Raw genomic sequence first — 17,336 nt, forward strand, 5'->3', positions numbered from 1 at the left:
GTAAAATGATATGAGAATTAGTCTTTCAAATACTTCTCCAACCAGGGGCTGGGAATCATGAATAGAGGAATTCTTGCAGAATATAAACATTTGTTAGCATGATTACCTATCAAGTGAAATAAAACAATCATTCATTGGAAATACATTAGAAAGGATCCTCAGCAGACTGAGGAATGAATAAAAAAATATTATTCCCAGTTATCTTACCTAGGGCTGTTCTTGCTGGTGTAGCATCTTTTTTAATCCAAAATGATACCCAGGATAGGACAACAGTTAATATACAGGGAATGTATGTTTGAATAGTGAAGTATCCCATTCTTCTACTTAACTCGAAGTATATAGTCATGACTATATAATCACCTGCAATAATAAAAAATTGATATCATTGGAAATGTAGTTAAATGCAAATAAATATTTTCACGACCATCTGCAGTGTTAACACTGAGCCTCAGCATTGCCTGATTACAGAACGCCTTTACATTTTGGATGGTAAGATCAATAGACTGGAGGACCAAGTGTTTTTCAAGTTCATAGACATTTTGATATGGTTTTCTTGGCAACAATGGGGAACTGGTTCAGCAGTCCTGAGATTTCCCAAACAACTGTTAAACAAGTCTGCCCTGCTTAGCTTTGTTAAGAATTTTCAAATTCATTCTCAATGGATTATATGGTGGAAGTAGTTTACTTCTCTATATGGCTGAAAAATAAGAAAAATTTGCCACGTCTACTCTGTGACATGGTGGTACAGAGAAAATAGCACACATGGAGAACAGTGGTGTAATTGATGGGTAGCATCACCACACAACCATTGTCTTTGTATTAAATGCACCAGAGGTTATGCTGTTCATACAGATACAGCTGTCTAATGGATGGATCAATCGATCAATCAATTCAGGGCTATGAAATTTGTAACAGTCTCGACGGGATGTACCAAACGTCAAGTAAAATGCAAGTTCTGGGTTCATAAAAATGAATATTGGCTCCTGCCCTCTGGAACATCTTATCTCCAGAGGTGAGATTGGCTCTCATTCTCCTGATGTTTTGAAAGAGCCTCAAGACCTGGCTCTGCCAAATGCTTGGGGACTCAATGGGGGAGCTTCATATTGGAGTAGTTAATTAATTAAAATCTAATTCCACCTCCCAATACCCTGTGTGTCCAGCTTCCACTTTTCCCATCTAGTTTTGATGGTTTGTAATTGTCAGTGACTGTATCTGCTGTTTGCCATGACTGTTGATTTTAATGATTTTTCTGATTTAAGACACCCAGAGTCATTGGATACGAGATGGGAGGCAAATAAATTTCCTAAATAAATAAATAAAGATAACCAAAACTGCAGGGAAAGGGGGAGGAGAGAGATTCTATAAGAATTTGAAATAGTCTTTTAAATTAAAGATATAGATTTAACGGGTGTAGGAGAATAATCAAAGGGATAGAGTTGAGAATGAACATCAAGGGTGGGAAATTTGGTACAGTTACTCCATGTAGTAAATAATCTCTTGCATTATGAGTACAGTATGAATAAGGGTCATAGAGTTATCAATAAACTGCTGCAGCCAATTTGTACAGAATGAATCTATGTCACTCATAGCTATTCTGAGTTGAAGATCATTGTGCCAGAAAACTTCCTACTTGAAAGATATATTAGCTATGTAGAGAAGTTCATGCTCAGTATGGTTGTTCGATCCTTGTACATCTTAGATGATATCAAAGTTAGCAAAATAGGGAATGTGAAAAAGAAAAAAATGTTTCATTTATTAATTAGGTAGCTAATTATAAGTCAATTGATTATGGAAGCACATTTAAATATCAATGATTAAATATCAGCTTTAGTTGTGCTCCTTTGGCAGGTCAATTTCAGGCATTTACTGGGTTATAAAGTTGCTTATATCTATTTAATACTGAATTTAGGACTTGCTCTGTGACAGAGATCTCTCTGGTGGAATAGTTCCTTCTGTGGTAGCATAAATGAATGTGATCATTCTCTTTCATCTTTCAAGAAGATTTACTTCAGAATTATCTCTATGGAGTCTGTGAAAAGTTTTATATGGAAGTGTATAACAGTTTCCTCTTTATATGCAAAATATCTTGCAATGTTTCCTGCTGGTGGTGGTAGTAGTAATAGTGGTAGTAGTGGTAGTAGTAGTGGTAGTAGTAGCAGCAGCAGTAGCAGTTCTTTTAATATTTACATAAAATATCTAGGTCAGTAGTGCCCGCCTAATATTTTGGACTTCAAAGTACCCAACAGTTTGGTGAAAAGCAAGGAATTATGGATGTTGAGGTTTAAAACTTCAAGTCTTCCCCATTTATATAATTGAGTAAATTGCTAGTCTTTATGAATCATTGTGCCCATTAAAAATCCAATTAGCTATAGTGGCAGAGCCATAGATTCAATATGGATAGGGTTCTGAGTATTGTTTCATCAGCATTAGTTGATTCACCAATTGTGCTTATTAGTGGAGGAAAAGTGACTATAGCAATTACCACTGTATTTTATCGGGGGTGTGACTCATAAAACAGCCTCAAAATTTCAATTGGTTCAAAATAATTCTCTGCTCATCCCTGCTGACAGTACTATTCTTAGTGAAAAGTATATCTGCTATGAAATATCCACAATTTCAATAAGTTTTTTTTAAACAAAATTTAAAAAATAATTTTTATTGAATATTTTACATTTTTAAAACCAAAAAAGAAAAAAAAGAAAAAAAAAGAAAAAAGAAAAGAAAAGACAAAAGAAAAAGATGTATGTGTAAGTTTTTTTTAAAAAATTACATTGCATACAGGACTCAAAACCAGAAGTGAAATCCAGCAGGTTCTGACAGGTTCTGGAGAACCGGTAGCGGAAATTTTGAGCAGTTCAAAGAACTGGCAAATACCACCTCTGGCTGGCCCCAGAGTGGGGTGGGAATGGGGATTTTGCAGTATCCTTCCCCTGCCACGCCCATCAAGCCACGTCCACCAAGCCATGCCCACAGAATCGGTAATTTAAAAAAATGGATTTCACCACTGCTCAAAACCCTAGAGAACTTCTATTTGTCTATTCTATGACTTCTATTTCTGAATTTGTAGACTAGAGTTGAGACTTGAATTCACTGATGATACTACCTAGTTTGGGTAATGAAACGTCTACAAGAAAACAACCAAGCTCTGAGAGCACCAAGGACCCCTCATTTCGACCCTGAAACTTGAATTGTTGAATTTTCAATTGTTATTATTCATCATGTGAACCACTGTGGGAATTCTTATGGAGGAGCAATGATTTATAACAATAGGAAAACAAAGTGATAATTGCTATTGACTATTTTATCGCATAAGAAGAAGCATAATAAAGAATCACAGTTAAGGATATAATTTCATGGCCAGCGAGTAGATGGATTGATTTGAAAATTAAATCCTGAAGTAGCAATTGCATTCAAGGCTATATTCTTTATTCCTCTCATTTCATGTTACAAGTATATTCTGCTCAGCCTTTATCTACCTAAGTGCTTTTTTCAATCTGTTTGTTCAAGGGGATGCAATTTTCATACCCATGTGTTCTTGGGACTGTTTCCCATTTAGCTGCAATTCAAACTGACAAAAAAAACCTTCATTATGGCTCTATCAACAACCAAGAAAGAAACTACTCAAAGGAAAAAGTCTTTTTGGTGGGGGTGGGGAGGGGAACCCAACTTCTCTTGCTGAGCCAACATTGTCTCATCATGAACCAACATTGCTGAGAATTATTCCTAAATATAGTCTTACTACATTTGTTTCACTTCTAAAACTGTCAGGTATTTAAACTTTCTTTTGTGACTGTCTATGCTGTGAAATTTACTCAACAGTATTTCACTTAAATACATATTGAAAGATACGATTTTTTTAATGCAAAGGTAAACAGAACGACAAACACAATTTAGAAGCAGATTTTTGGTTGAGATGCAATAGTTTGGGAGGTATGTATAGCTTTTCCCTTTCCTCTCTTTTCCCTTTCCTCCCTTCCTTGATCCAAAATAAGATTTTCCACTGAAATAGGGCTACTGAAAATCAACAAGGGTAAACCTTTGAGTTACCTCAATCAATTCAGGTACTTCAAATAAAACGTCTAGGCTCAACATATTCTCAAAAGCCTTGTTGGTTGATCGTACTTGTTCATTTTATGCAACTGGTTTAAAAGAAAAATAGTACTAAGTTCTATTTTTCGAAAATGTCTTCTTAAGCATTGTGTTGATTGGGATTATTAAAGTACAGGTAGTCCTCAATTTACAACAGTTCATTTAGTGACTGTTCAAAATTACAAGAGCACTGAAAAAAATGACTTATGACCATTTTTCACACTTACAACCATTGCAATATCCCCATGGTCATGTGATCAAAATTTAGATGCATGGCACCTGGTTCTTATTTATGATGATTGCAGTGTCCCAGGGTCATGTGATCCCCTTTTGTGACCTTCTGACAAGCAAAGTCAATGGGGAAGGAAGATTCAGTTAACAACCATGTTACTAACTTAACATCTGCAGTGATTCACTTAACAACTCTGGCAAGAAAGGTCATAAAATGGGGCAAAATTCACTTAACAAATTTTGGACTCAACTGTGGTCGTAAGTTGAGGACTACCTGTAGAAAAAAGTAATCAAAATACTAAAAATATTCAGTCTAGTGCAAGGGTGTCAAACTCGATTCCATTGAGGGCCACATCAGGGTTGTGTTTGACTTTGGGGGGGCTGGGGGGCATAGCCAGGGTGGGTGTTGCCAGCTGGATGTCACTTCTATCAGGGGCGCCTCTGGTGGCCTGAGTGCTCTTCCGGAGAAAATGGGTTTCCAATCTCCGTTTTCGGCTAGGACGGCTTCCTGCAACCCTCTGCCAGTGAAAACGGAGGTGGGGTTTGGACTAAGCAGCCCTGTTAGGCATATGGAAGCTCCATTTTACCTTTCAATGTGGTCTAGAAAAAACTATTTTTTTCTTTTTACTCTTACTGACAATCCCAGAATAGGCATCCCAGAGAATGAGTGTGTATATGTGGCAGATGATGATGTATGCATTGCAACATCAAGACACAAACTTTATGACTTCTATACTTCTGTTTAACATCAAGATTCAAGTACGAAAGACCATGGTTTACATCACAACATCATATTGTAGTGTCGAATTGGCTAGTGTGAACTCTAGCAAACACCCCCAGTCTCTACTTTCTGCCTTTGACAGTCATTTCAGATTGAGCGTTTTCCCTTTGGTTCAGCAGTGAAATGTTGTCCATTTTTTTTTGTAATTGTGCAAAGGAACACAATTAGGAATTATCTCCCCTTTTGAACTCCTTTGATAAGGTAATTCATATAGAAGAAAGAAATAAAGTTCAGAAAGATTTTGATAGGAAAAATGGGTTATACATTTTAATTCAATTTGTTAGTTTTAAAAGGTTTGACCAGAGTCTTGCTTTTTTGACTATCCATAGACTAACATGGTTTTTCTCTTACAATGGGAAGTCAGGTGATCTTACCTTAAAAAGGCATCTGATCCCCAGTCCTGACTGATCTTCAAGAAGCATTTGGCCTTATCTACCTGGCTATCCTTCCCTGTTTCTGACACCCAGTAATAAAACACATTTTGCTTTAGGATAGCATGTGGTAAAAAGATGAAACTGCATTCTTAAAGTGCAGCGAAGTGGCTGTGAGGATCTAACATTTTGCTCCTCTTCTGCTAGCAAATGGTGAATGTTGGAGGATGCCAAAAAATACCACAGTTCTTTCCAAACAGGCAGAATTGATCCCTTTTACCCTACTTCAGGTACTGTTTATTTCAATATCCTGAACATATAAGGATAATGGACCTTAAACTTCCTAATTAGAAAGAACTGGTGGGGAGCCAGCAATAAACTGGATTTCTGCTTCCAGAAGAATGAATGAAGAAGTGATGAAGGCCTCTTTTGTATTTGTGGTTGCAAGTTGAGGTAAATCCTTGTGGTTTTTATAATAACTTCAATTTCTTATTACAGATTAATATACCACTATAAATATAGCAGTGGGAATGAATGAACTGAACTGAAATGGATTGGCAACAATTTAGGTAAAAGCATTTATGCTGACGTCTGTAAATTGAAGGAAGTATTTATAATGGCTATAAAAAGACTTGCATTTCCTTACACTCATAGGACAGTATTAAGATGTTGTCATTGTTAAAACATTTGATGTTATTTTTTTGAACCACTGTATCCCTTGGGTGATAGAGTAGAACAACTTCCCCCACCCCTGACATTTAGAAATGTGGTTTTACTTTCAACTCAACGGTGTTTAAATGACATGAGTCAGTATTGAGTAATTTGCATTAGAGGCACTCACTCTTCCTGAGGCACTAATCTTTCATTTCTCTTCAGCAGATTGTAGCATTTTCACCAGCTCAAGGAAAATGTCAATGTTTTTTTGAATGACACTGTCTAAAGTTTGAAAAGCTGCTGCCTGATATTTAGTACACAATCAATTTCATTTCATCTTTTAAGTTGAAAGGAAATGCTAGCTTAGGAATGGGCACTCTCAAATGTCTTTAAAGGTCCCCATTGTTCTTTCTCTTCTATATTTGGACTTCTTGAAATATTTATTCACTAGTAATGAAGACGTAGCCTAAAATGAAAGCCCCTTCAGATAGTAAAAATACCATATTGTGCAGAAGAGGTGAACAACCTGGCATAGAATTGAAACTTGCATTAAACATCTATCACAGACCAGAGGTTTTCACCAAGAACTACTTTTTCGGCAATCATTACCTTCTCACCCATATAAGTATTTTGAAAAAAAAAATGGATGTGAATTTTTTTTTAAAAAGTTTTTATATTTCAAAATATTTAAAAATAGTTCTTAAGGAGTTCTAAAAAAACCCCTGGTATTCGCTAAAAGAATTTACATCTCTTTTTTGCATTATGTTTTTATATTTCCTAACCAATGGCTTTTAAAAGTCAGTGAGAAATGGAATGAAAATCAGAATAATTTATTTTTTAACCAGTGACAGGCCCTAGCAATTTTGACTGATCCCAAAGCTAAGGAGGGTTAAACTTGGTGTATATTTGTATGGGAGATCACCAAGACATTTCAGTAATGAAGGCTGACTGGCAAGGGACAAATCACAACATGGACATGCTCTCTCCCCTCCCCCTCAAATTACTAGAAATCAAACTTGGTTCAAGGGAACCTCTATCCCCCCCCGCCCAATGTACTTTTATAGTGTAAAATATTTCTTAACTCAGTTCTCTAGCTCAATGAATTTATTTATAAATCCCAAAATATATTTAGGAAAATAAAATTGGACCAGAAATGTTAAAAGTCTTAAAGAAGATGGATTGGCCCTGATCTATACATCTTTATTATCAGATGCTATTTCTATATCCTGGGGAGATCAGAGGAATCTTCACTACTAATAGAGGCCATGAAGAATTGGAGAAATGGAAGCCATGAAGTCTTCCTGGTGATGCAGCAATGATAGCTATCTGTCACTCATAATCCCTTTTTTTTGGTGAATCCTGCCAAAAGTCCAACAGCTATTGCTGCCTGCCCTGAAGCCCCAATGATTCCAGTCTTCAAAGTGAAAAGATTATTTTTCTTATTCCTTTTTGGCTGTTCCAAAGATTTTTGCTTGCTAAACCTTTCTAATATTGCCTTTAATATGGCACAAAGAGAATCTTAATTCTGCTTTCACTGATCTCTTTATTTCTTTATTAAACAAACTCATACCTGTTCCATTTACCAGAAGGAACTCTAGATGGTGAATAAAATAAAAACACAAACACTTAAATGGCTGTCTTGTAAATAAATCCTTTTAAAGGTTATAATTCTTTAGGGAAGGATTGTTACAGTGAGATTTTATAAGCAATATATTTTAGGCATTATATCCTACACAACATGAATTGCATCCTTTTTTCTTTTTGCTGTTCAAGTATCCATTCCTAATATAGACTTTACTGAATGTTAGTAAAGTAATACAAAAAGCAAGTCAGGGCACTTACCTTCATTTGATCTCTTAGAGTGGAAGGGATATAGTAGTACAGATTTATTTAATTATTTATTTAGTGTATGGCAAGTAGAATGGAGATGAATGTAGACAAATAAGTGTGGACAGAAATAAGTAATGGATGGACTTCCGGTTGAACTTCCGGTGCCTTCAGAAGTGAGATCCGCAACCTCCATGGGTCTGTTCTGAGCTGTCTGTCAGGGGCTTCATTTGAAGCCATAGCCACCCTGTAGGGGTGGTGAAGCAAAGGGGAACCACCTTGCAAATTGAGGGGAGCCGCATCTTTCCTCCCTGATTCAGAAAACCCCCTCATCTGAAGATTAGGGTCAGTGGCAGTTAAAATGGCTTCCATGAAGCTGGGGAACATCCAGAAACCATAAGTTTGTTCAGGAGCAGAGAAACAGTGAATGGTGTTCAAATTTAAATTTAAGGGAAATACCTTTTAGACAATTTGTTACAGTGGCATGTAACTATTGTGAAAAAGCATATTAGAAATTTAAAGAAGTAAATATTTGTTTAAAAAGAAAATTAAATTGGAAATGGAATCCCCAAAACAAAAGGTGTGATATTAAGAAGGCATATTAAGATGCTGGAACTATAAACCTTCCTTTTCTTTAAATAATTTGACATAAGTAACAGACTTATAAGTTAAGCTAAGCAAGAGAAATAAATTGGACTTGTCAAAATAAAAGCAGAGTGGCAGCAGAGTCAAAACAAAAGCAGAGAGGCAGCAGAGTGAAGTAAAGAGCATCATCTGCTGATGACAGTGAATTTTTGCAACTTGGGAGTAAATATTGAAATGAAGGGAAATAACTGTTGAACTATACAAATTTACCTTCTAACCACTGGAGACTGGAATATTCAAAAAGAATGTGTGTTTGGGGATGCCTAAATACTATTGGATATACAAAAATGACTTGAGGAGTGGAGGATTCCTGAAATAACTAACTGATTTGATTGAACATTGATGAGACATTTAAATCTGACTTGGAGGTTTGGTTTCTGAACTGACAATTGTGGAGACTCAAATGGAATGGATTTAATGATTCAAAACATTAAGGACATTAAGGATCTGGAACTACACAAGGACATGGTGGAAATATTTGATTGTATAGATAGAAGACAGGAAAATTATATACAAGAGACAAGGAGTAAAGACCAGGACAAGAAGCAAAGAATAGAATCATCAGCTGGAACAGAAGGGGAATTAGAACTGAGAAACCAGCAAAAAGAAGATAACAAGGAGGAGACACTATTGAAATTAATAAGAATTGAGGAATTAAAACAGGGGGAAAACATTTTAAAAGATTTTAAAAAGAAATGGGAGGAACAGGAAAAGGTTTGGAGGGAAATTATAGGATTTAGAGCAGAAGGCTTTCAAATTAAACAGTGGTAAAAGACAGGGTAAGGAGAAAAAAATTAAATTATGGATTCAGAATATAAACTTCGAAGTAGATGGAATAAAAGACTTAAGAGGAGAACAGGGGAGACAAGTAAAAAAAAGGGTAGGATTAAAGGATGGGATATGGATAAAAGATAATGGTTAAGGGGAGAAAAAGAGTTATACTGTACATATGTCATTATTATATATTAACAATTGTATTAATATTAGAATGATATAGGCTGGGACAATTAGTTGGTATTTAATATAAATAAACATTAGGATAAACATTACCACAAATAGATATGAAACTGGACAATTATGAATGAGAATTCATTATTAATTGGAAATGAGAGGTTGAATGATTGTATTATTAAAATTGTATAAAATAGGACTATTGTGTAGGTAATGTGAAAGTAGATATATTATGTGTATTAACAAACTTTAAAATATACAGAGAGGAATAATGGGAATATGAGTAACAAAACAGAGTATCATGTCCTTGAATATAATAATGTGGAGGGGAAAAATATTAGTGGAAGTTTAGAATGGAAGGATGTAAAGCTATGTATCACAAAGTCAAATAAGTTAGGAAAAGAAACATGAAAAATAGACACAAAGAATGAAAATGGTGGTAAGCTTGAAATGTTAGGAAGTAAGAAACTGGTATTCACAGTATGCTGTTTGATCAATGAAGTGATGTTAGTATTAAAAGAATAATATTGTATATATATATATATATAAACTGTACACACACACATATATATATGATTAGAATGATGATGTGTGTAAAATTATTAACATGAAGATTAATTAATATTATGATGATATTATAATTATGATGATGATGATGATTATTAATAACACATGTTTAAGTGATTAAGTCTGTTTCTTTTATTTTTGAATGTACCTTTAAGGATTAATTTAATTTAATTTAATTTAATTAATTCAATTTATATGCCGCCCCTCTCCGAAGACTCAGGTGGCTCACAATACATTTTAAAAAATCATTATAAAAAAAATTTAAAAATTAAAAACATTAAAAACATTAAAAACTCATTCACGCCATTCAGGGCCAGATCTCGCCAGATCACAAGAGCGAGATCAACGGCCCCAGGCCTGCCGGAAAAGCCAGGTCTTCACTACTTTTTGGAAGGCCAATAGGGTGGAGATGGTCCGGACCTCAGGAGGTAACTGGTTCCAAAGAGCTGGCACAGCCACAGAGAAGGCCCTCCCCCATGGGCCCGCCAGCTGGCATTGTTTATCTGACGGGACCCAGAGGAGACCAACTCTGTGGGATCTTACCGGTCGTTGGGAGCTATGCGGCAGAAGGCGGTCTCGAAGATAACCTGGCCCTGAACCATGTAGGGCTTTAAAGGTAATAACCAACACCTTGAATTGTGACCAGAGACCAATAGGGAGCCAGTGTAGCTCGCGGAGAATTGGTGTAATGTGGGTGTACCTAGGTGCACCCACAACAGCTCGCACAGCTGCATTCTGGACCAACTGTAGTCTCTGAACACTTTTCAAGGGTAGGCCCATGTAGAGCACATTGTAATAATCTAACCGTGAAGTGACAAGGGCATGAGTGACCGTGAGGAGAGCCTCCTGATCCAAGTAGGGTAACAATTGGTGCACCAGGAGAACCTGTGCAAAGGAAGTTGTATAGTTATAGTTGAAAGAGATATTAATTGGAAAATACACCATATCCTGTAGGTATTGGGAATATTATATACAACAACGAAAAGAGAGAAGGAAACGGAGTGGAAGGGAGTAGGAGAGGAGGGGAGAAAGAGTAAGGGTAGAGAGGGGAAAGGAGAGAGGGAAGTGGAGGGGAGGAGAAGAGTAGAAAGGGAAGGAGAGGGAAGTGGAGAAGAAGAGAGAGGGGAAATAGAGAAGAGAGAGGAGAAGGAGAGAAAGAGAGGGAAGGAGAGGAAAAAAGAGGAGAAAAGAAGGAGGGAAGTAGAGAGAAAGGGAGGAGAAAGAAGAGGAAAGGAGATGGATCGTTGTTGTAAAATTGGGTGAAACATTAAAGCATATCGGTTTAGATGTTATTGCATACTTGTTAATATTTATATGAAAATATTTTTTTTTGTAAAAGATATGTAATAAGAAATATGGAATGTAATAATTATGAATATGTTTATTTGTATTGAAATTTATATTACTCAAACACCACACCATCCACATAATGATAGGCATAATTTTTTTAAAAATGAAAACTTGATGAAAAAAAAAAGAAAATAAGTAATGTATGCAACAAACCACAGTGAAGTTGTCTGACATAAGCAATTAACTAATAGCATTTTCTGTGGTTGCTCATGCAAAAAGCTACTGTATACTGGCAAACATTAAATAGCCATTAATCAATATTCAGAAGAGTCCTATTACCCAAAGTGACAAGTTTCAATGGATTATGCTGGGAGTTATAATCTAACAGATATGGAAGATCCAAGATTGGGGACATACACAGTCCCGTATGTGTTAAGAACTTTGGAAAGGCAGTATGGAAGAACTAAATGGATCACCAATAGTAACTTTGATCCAGGGCATTGATTTTGATCCATGTGCAAAATCAATGCCCTGAACTCAGGCAAGATTAATACGTACAGTATACTAATACATAGCTAAAACTGCTGTGTCTGTTTATGTGTGTGTAATACAGCTTCTATGATTAAAAACACTTTCAGATCAGGTATCTGGTCAACTGGAAATGCTGATAACCAAGAGCATATGGAAAGATTAATATATAAAATGTACTTAAAGTAAGGAAAGCTGTATATATTTCATACACTTCTCCTTGAATTGATGTAGTTCTTGTGGTGGACCCAACATAACAGATGGTCTTAGGGTGGCATCTGAGGACAGAGAACTATGAGCCAAAGCCCTGAGAAAAAAGATGCTTGTAGGGAAGAGCTCTTCAACTAGTACTGATTAGTTTGCTCACTTTCACTGGGAACTAGCAGTCTGATCTTCCTTGTGTACCATAGATTATAATGACTTACTATCTTTTTGGTAATAAGTGTTCTTATGGTTATAATTCTTTAGACAAATATCACATAGAAACTCTGTAAATAGCATATTTTATGCCATGTATCCCATAAGAATGAATCGTACCCTTTTTCTTCTTTTTTTGTTGCCTAAATTTATCATCCTAAATATATACTCTGTTGAACATTAGCAAAATATTATGTAGCAATGTCAGCTCTTGCACACTCAATGGAATGTACTTCTGAGGAATTCATGAAATATATATTCTAATAGAGCTTGTCCTTTTAAATCTTGAAGCAAATACTTCTCTAAGTTTGGTCTCCCTTTGTCTCTTAAATGATGGCCTGATATTGAAACTGATCTTTAGGAAATGTAGATATATACTTCAGAAACTCATGCAGTACACATATTATTTACTCCATAGAACTTTATTATCTAGCAATTAATTAAGGAAAAGCTAAGGAAAAAAGTTAACTAAGAACTAATTCCTCCTATATATATATATTTTTCTAAAGTGATTTATGTTTGGAAAAAAAGAACCATGGCTCATATTTTACCGTAAGCACCCATTCCTAACTATGATGACATTGAATTGATAAAATGACAACACAATGCAAACCTCTTTTTTTTGGTACATGTGTATGGGGAGGACACAAATTTGGACTTTCATTATATGATACATGTTTTTTAACACACACACACCTTGTCCGTGCAGACGCTTGTTACTTTACATTTCAAAAGTTAACTTCTTGTTTATTTATCTATGGTAGTAACCTCAGAACTATTTTACAATATTGGAATTTTAAAAGGAAATACAGACCTGTTGTCATGCCCCCCAACTGCCCTAGTTAGTTAGTTTGCTTGTTTGAAAAAAATCTAGGGTAAATGCCCAGGTTGATTTGTAACAGAAATATCCTTAAGCAATGCCTATCTAATGACTGTTGTCCATCAATCATGGCCAATTATTTAGGCAAATTGCTTCATAGTCCTTAAACTTTTGTAGAATCTTTATTGTTGTTGCTTTTGAAATAGTCTTGATTCTTGGTGACTGCCTGGACAAGTCCCTGAAGTTGGTTTTTGTTTTGTTTTTTTTTGGTAAGATTTTTTAGAAGTGGCTTGCTATTACCTGCTCCTTAGACTTCTTAGAAGGTGGCTGTCCCAAGATCATCTAGTTGGCTTTGTGTCTAAGGTAGAATTATAACTGTGAGTCTCCTGGGCTGATGCCTTAACCATTACACCAAATTGGCTCTATATAGATCATATATAGACCCCAATAGGCTGGAAATTTACTGTGTCCTTTTTAGATCATTGGGAGAAGTAGCTTGTTTTTCCACTTAAAGTCTGAAATGTTGTACAGTCATTTTTCAAATCACAAAGATTTCTTATACAAATGCCTATTTTTTTCTGATAAAAAAAATCTTCTCATTCTTATCTGTGCCTTCTACTATTATTCTATTATTTATATACTCCAATGGGCTGAATCACATACACACAGATACCATTAGGCTTACTCACTCCATTCATTCATGCAGCTCTATATGCATATAATACTCTAATCTTTTCTTCCTCTTCCAACAGTCCTGTCAGATACAAAAAGACCAGGTCCATGGGTGAAGGTTCAAGTAAGGTGATTTATTGCTAAAAGCCTATGCATAGGAATTTTCTCATGTAAGTGTACCTGGTAAGAGTTAGATAAGGGTCAACAAGGGGGATTGGACTTAATTCACTTGTGGCTACATAGGGATTTTAGGCTGATCCTTCTTTTCACTCCAACCTCCAGTTCTGCCATTCCTTTTCCTGCTAGTCCTTTCTAACCAACTTCTAATTCTTGTATTAATTTTGGAGCTATACAGCTTTCAGAATTTCTATTTTGTCATGTCTGCATTATCTTTATCTTATAGACAGAGACATTACTCAGAGTAGAGCTGCTTAAAAGTTCTCTTGTTTATATTATTGGGGCCAGGATCAATTTAAGGGGTTTGAATTATATAATTCATTGGGACCCCAGAAAAGTATTTCCCTCTCATCTTAAATCCATCTGTAATGTTAATCTAGAAGTGTAGGAGGAAAGAGTCCCCCTCCTAGAGTTCAAGATTGCATTGCCCCCCCCTCAATTCCTTAAAACATTCTACATCATGGAACCTACAGGGAATCCTTCAAGTGGAGTTCCCTTTAGCCTGTGTGCAAACTAATTTCATACTCTCTTGCCATCAGCTGTTCCTCTCCCAATGATGCCAAATGAAATATTCTTTTATTGAGAAAAAGTGAGACTGATAAGGATCGGTAGACAATATTGTTTTCCTCTCTGGGCTCCCTCTCTTTGATTGATCTTTTCAACAAAGGATGGGAAAATTCAAGAAAAAATTCTGTTCCATTAATTCAACTAAATTGAAAGGGGAAATCAAATAGAACATTGCACAATTACTTTCCTCTTGCTCTTGATGTTACTCCATCAAAATTTCTATGGTACTGCTGATTAATTCACTGCAATCTACAAGGAAGACCAAGTTTCCAAATAACATGTCACTAACTTCTGAAATTTTCAGGTCACTACGGAATACCCCAAAGTACAAATGAATAGAAACTGTAGAGGCTCAGCTTCTGGAAAGCCTGGATTTATAAAATTCTGTGACTGAAGAGTGACATGCAGTATAAATAACTGCATCAATATCTAAATGTACTGTTTGGTGTAGCAATTTGGGTTGTTGTTGGTTTTTTTTCTTTTTATACAAAAATGGGAACAACAATATTGATGCATACCAAATGTAAAAGGAGTTATTTTGAACATGTTTAAAGGGGGTTTTTTTTGTTTGCTTTTATATATATTAAAGCATTCATACTTATTTTGATTTAAAATCTGTCATCTCTGTTTGTCAAGGGCAGGTATTTGTTTTATTTATATACACAAAGTATAAGAATCTTTAGAAAATAAAAAGTATTTCAGTTTTAAACAGGAAATTTAGAAGTCAATGAAAATAATTAACTGCATTTTTAAAACTTACATAGTAATGACTAATAGCTGAACAAATTATAAACATACAGTGACTAGTTTTACTATTTTTCCTGATACTTGGAATCTCTCATTAATGTTTGGCTATTTGTCATGAAGTCAATATGGTGTCACATTCATAGGTGGGGTAATGACACATCATTGGAATCTATTTTGTATAACTGCTATATCATTATCACTGCTTTGCTGTATAGTGGATTTGCTATAAAGATTTTCACTTCAGCTTGATTCTGATCTCTCCCCCCCCCAACACAATTTTTTTTAAAATTTGATTTATATGCCGCCCTTCTCCGAAGACTCAGGGCGGCTTACAATGTACTCAGCAATTTCCTGACACAAAACAGAATTCATGCTTCCATCAGTGATAGTAAAGTGTCCAGGTCCCAAAACAACAAAGCTAAACAACAAACTTTAACTTAGCACCATCCTTGCTGAATTGGGAATTCTTTCAAAATTTTTGGAATCAGCAGAATCAAAGCTAAATAGTGAAAACATCATTAAAGGAATTAATACCTGGTCAGTCCCTGTTATTCAATATATAGCACGAATAGTTGACTTGACCCACATAGAACTTGGTAACTTGGTAACTTGGATCAGAAGAATAATGAACATGCACCATTCTTTGCACCCAGAAAGTGATATTGATCAGTTGTATTGCCAAGAGCAGAAGGGAGTAAAGGACTTTTATAGGTAGAAGAAAAGCATGGCCTGAATGACTACATCAAGAAAAGCGAAATACCTTTGCAGTAGGAAATCAGTCAAGGAAAGGAAATGACAAAATCAGCCTAAACACCTGGCGATTCTGTGACCAACCGTAATAACTTTTTACACTAAGGTTGGTCTAGGCCAGGGGTGTCAAACTTGATTTCATTGAGGGCCGCATCAGGGTTGTGTTTGACCTTGAGCGGGGTGTGGGGGAAAAAGGTGGGCATGGCCAGCTTAATGTCACACACGTCAGGGGTGTCTGTGGTGGCCCAAGTGCTTTGCCAGAGAAAACGGGCTCCCAATCTCCATTTTCAGCTGGGCTGGTCTCCTGCAACCCTCTGACAGTGAAAATGGAGCCCCATTTTCATTGGCAGAGTGTTGCAGGAGGCCGTCTTAGCTGAAAACGGAGATTGGGAGCCCATTTTTGCTGGCAGAGGCACTGTGGGCCGGTCCTTTGCTGTTTCTAGGGTGGCCCTGCGGGCCAGATCTAAGCACCCCATGGACCAGATGTGGCCCATGGGCCTTGAGTTTGACACCCCTGGTCTAGGCGAACATGTTAACCATCCAACACCAAACTAACTCTATTGTATTCTCTTGAAGCAATTATAGAATTGCAGCATTAATTCAAATATGACTTGGCCTCCTCCCATGCCCTTGCCACTATGGCTTGGATGACATTTCCTCTACTTCTGCCTTCCCAGAATAGCCACGTTGGCCTTCCAGTATGATCCCTAAAACTGGATTCAGCACAATACCTTGCAGCCAATTAAATGTGGCATGAAATGACCTCCCTGATGGCAATTGGGGAATGCCAACCATTGAAGGAAATGCAGAGGAAATCATTTCAGTGGCTATCTAGAAAAAGCACTGAAAGGAAAAAATGTTGGCACCATCAACAGTGTTGTTCTTCACTGTCAACAATGTTCTTCAAAAGAATTGCTTTGGCTCAGCTTAAGGCAGGCATTCTCAATAGATATTAGCTACAAAAATATTTCACTATGACCAGGACAAGCATACAAAAATAATAGCATAAGCAGTTGAATAGAATTCTGCTTCTCTTGAAAATATGGAGGGTATAGAAAACATGAGTTGCTAGATTACATTAAAAACAAAGGCAGAGTTCCATATAACAATGTTAGGAAAGAATTGTTCCTCACACAAGCCAAAAATCTTGTAAGGCTACAATTGAGGCTCAGAAACTACTTGATAGCCTTTACCACATTATGATACTGTGCTCTAATACTACACTGTACCTGAAATACCATTTAGATTTTCT

General features: G+C 36.2%; 1 protein-coding gene across 2 annotated transcripts in view; it reads right to left on the reverse strand.

Moving 5' to 3' along the window:
- The window catches only part of GABRG3 (gamma-aminobutyric acid type A receptor subunit gamma3), a 428,102-nt gene that overhangs the window by 11,215 nt on the left and 399,551 nt on the right, over positions 1-17,336 (reverse strand). For both annotated transcript variants that reach the window (XM_034431373.3, XM_034431374.2), the window contains one exon: positions 208-360. In XM_034431373.3, the coding sequence (XP_034287264.1) occupies positions 208-360 (153 nt within the window). The remainder of the gene's footprint in view (positions 1-207; positions 361-17,336) is intronic.

This window comes from Pantherophis guttatus, chromosome 5, assembly GCF_059756535.1.
Source record: "Pantherophis guttatus breed Tessera chromosome 5, ASM5975653v1, whole genome shotgun sequence".
Lineage (NCBI taxonomy): Eukaryota > Metazoa > Chordata > Lepidosauria > Squamata > Colubridae > Pantherophis > Pantherophis guttatus.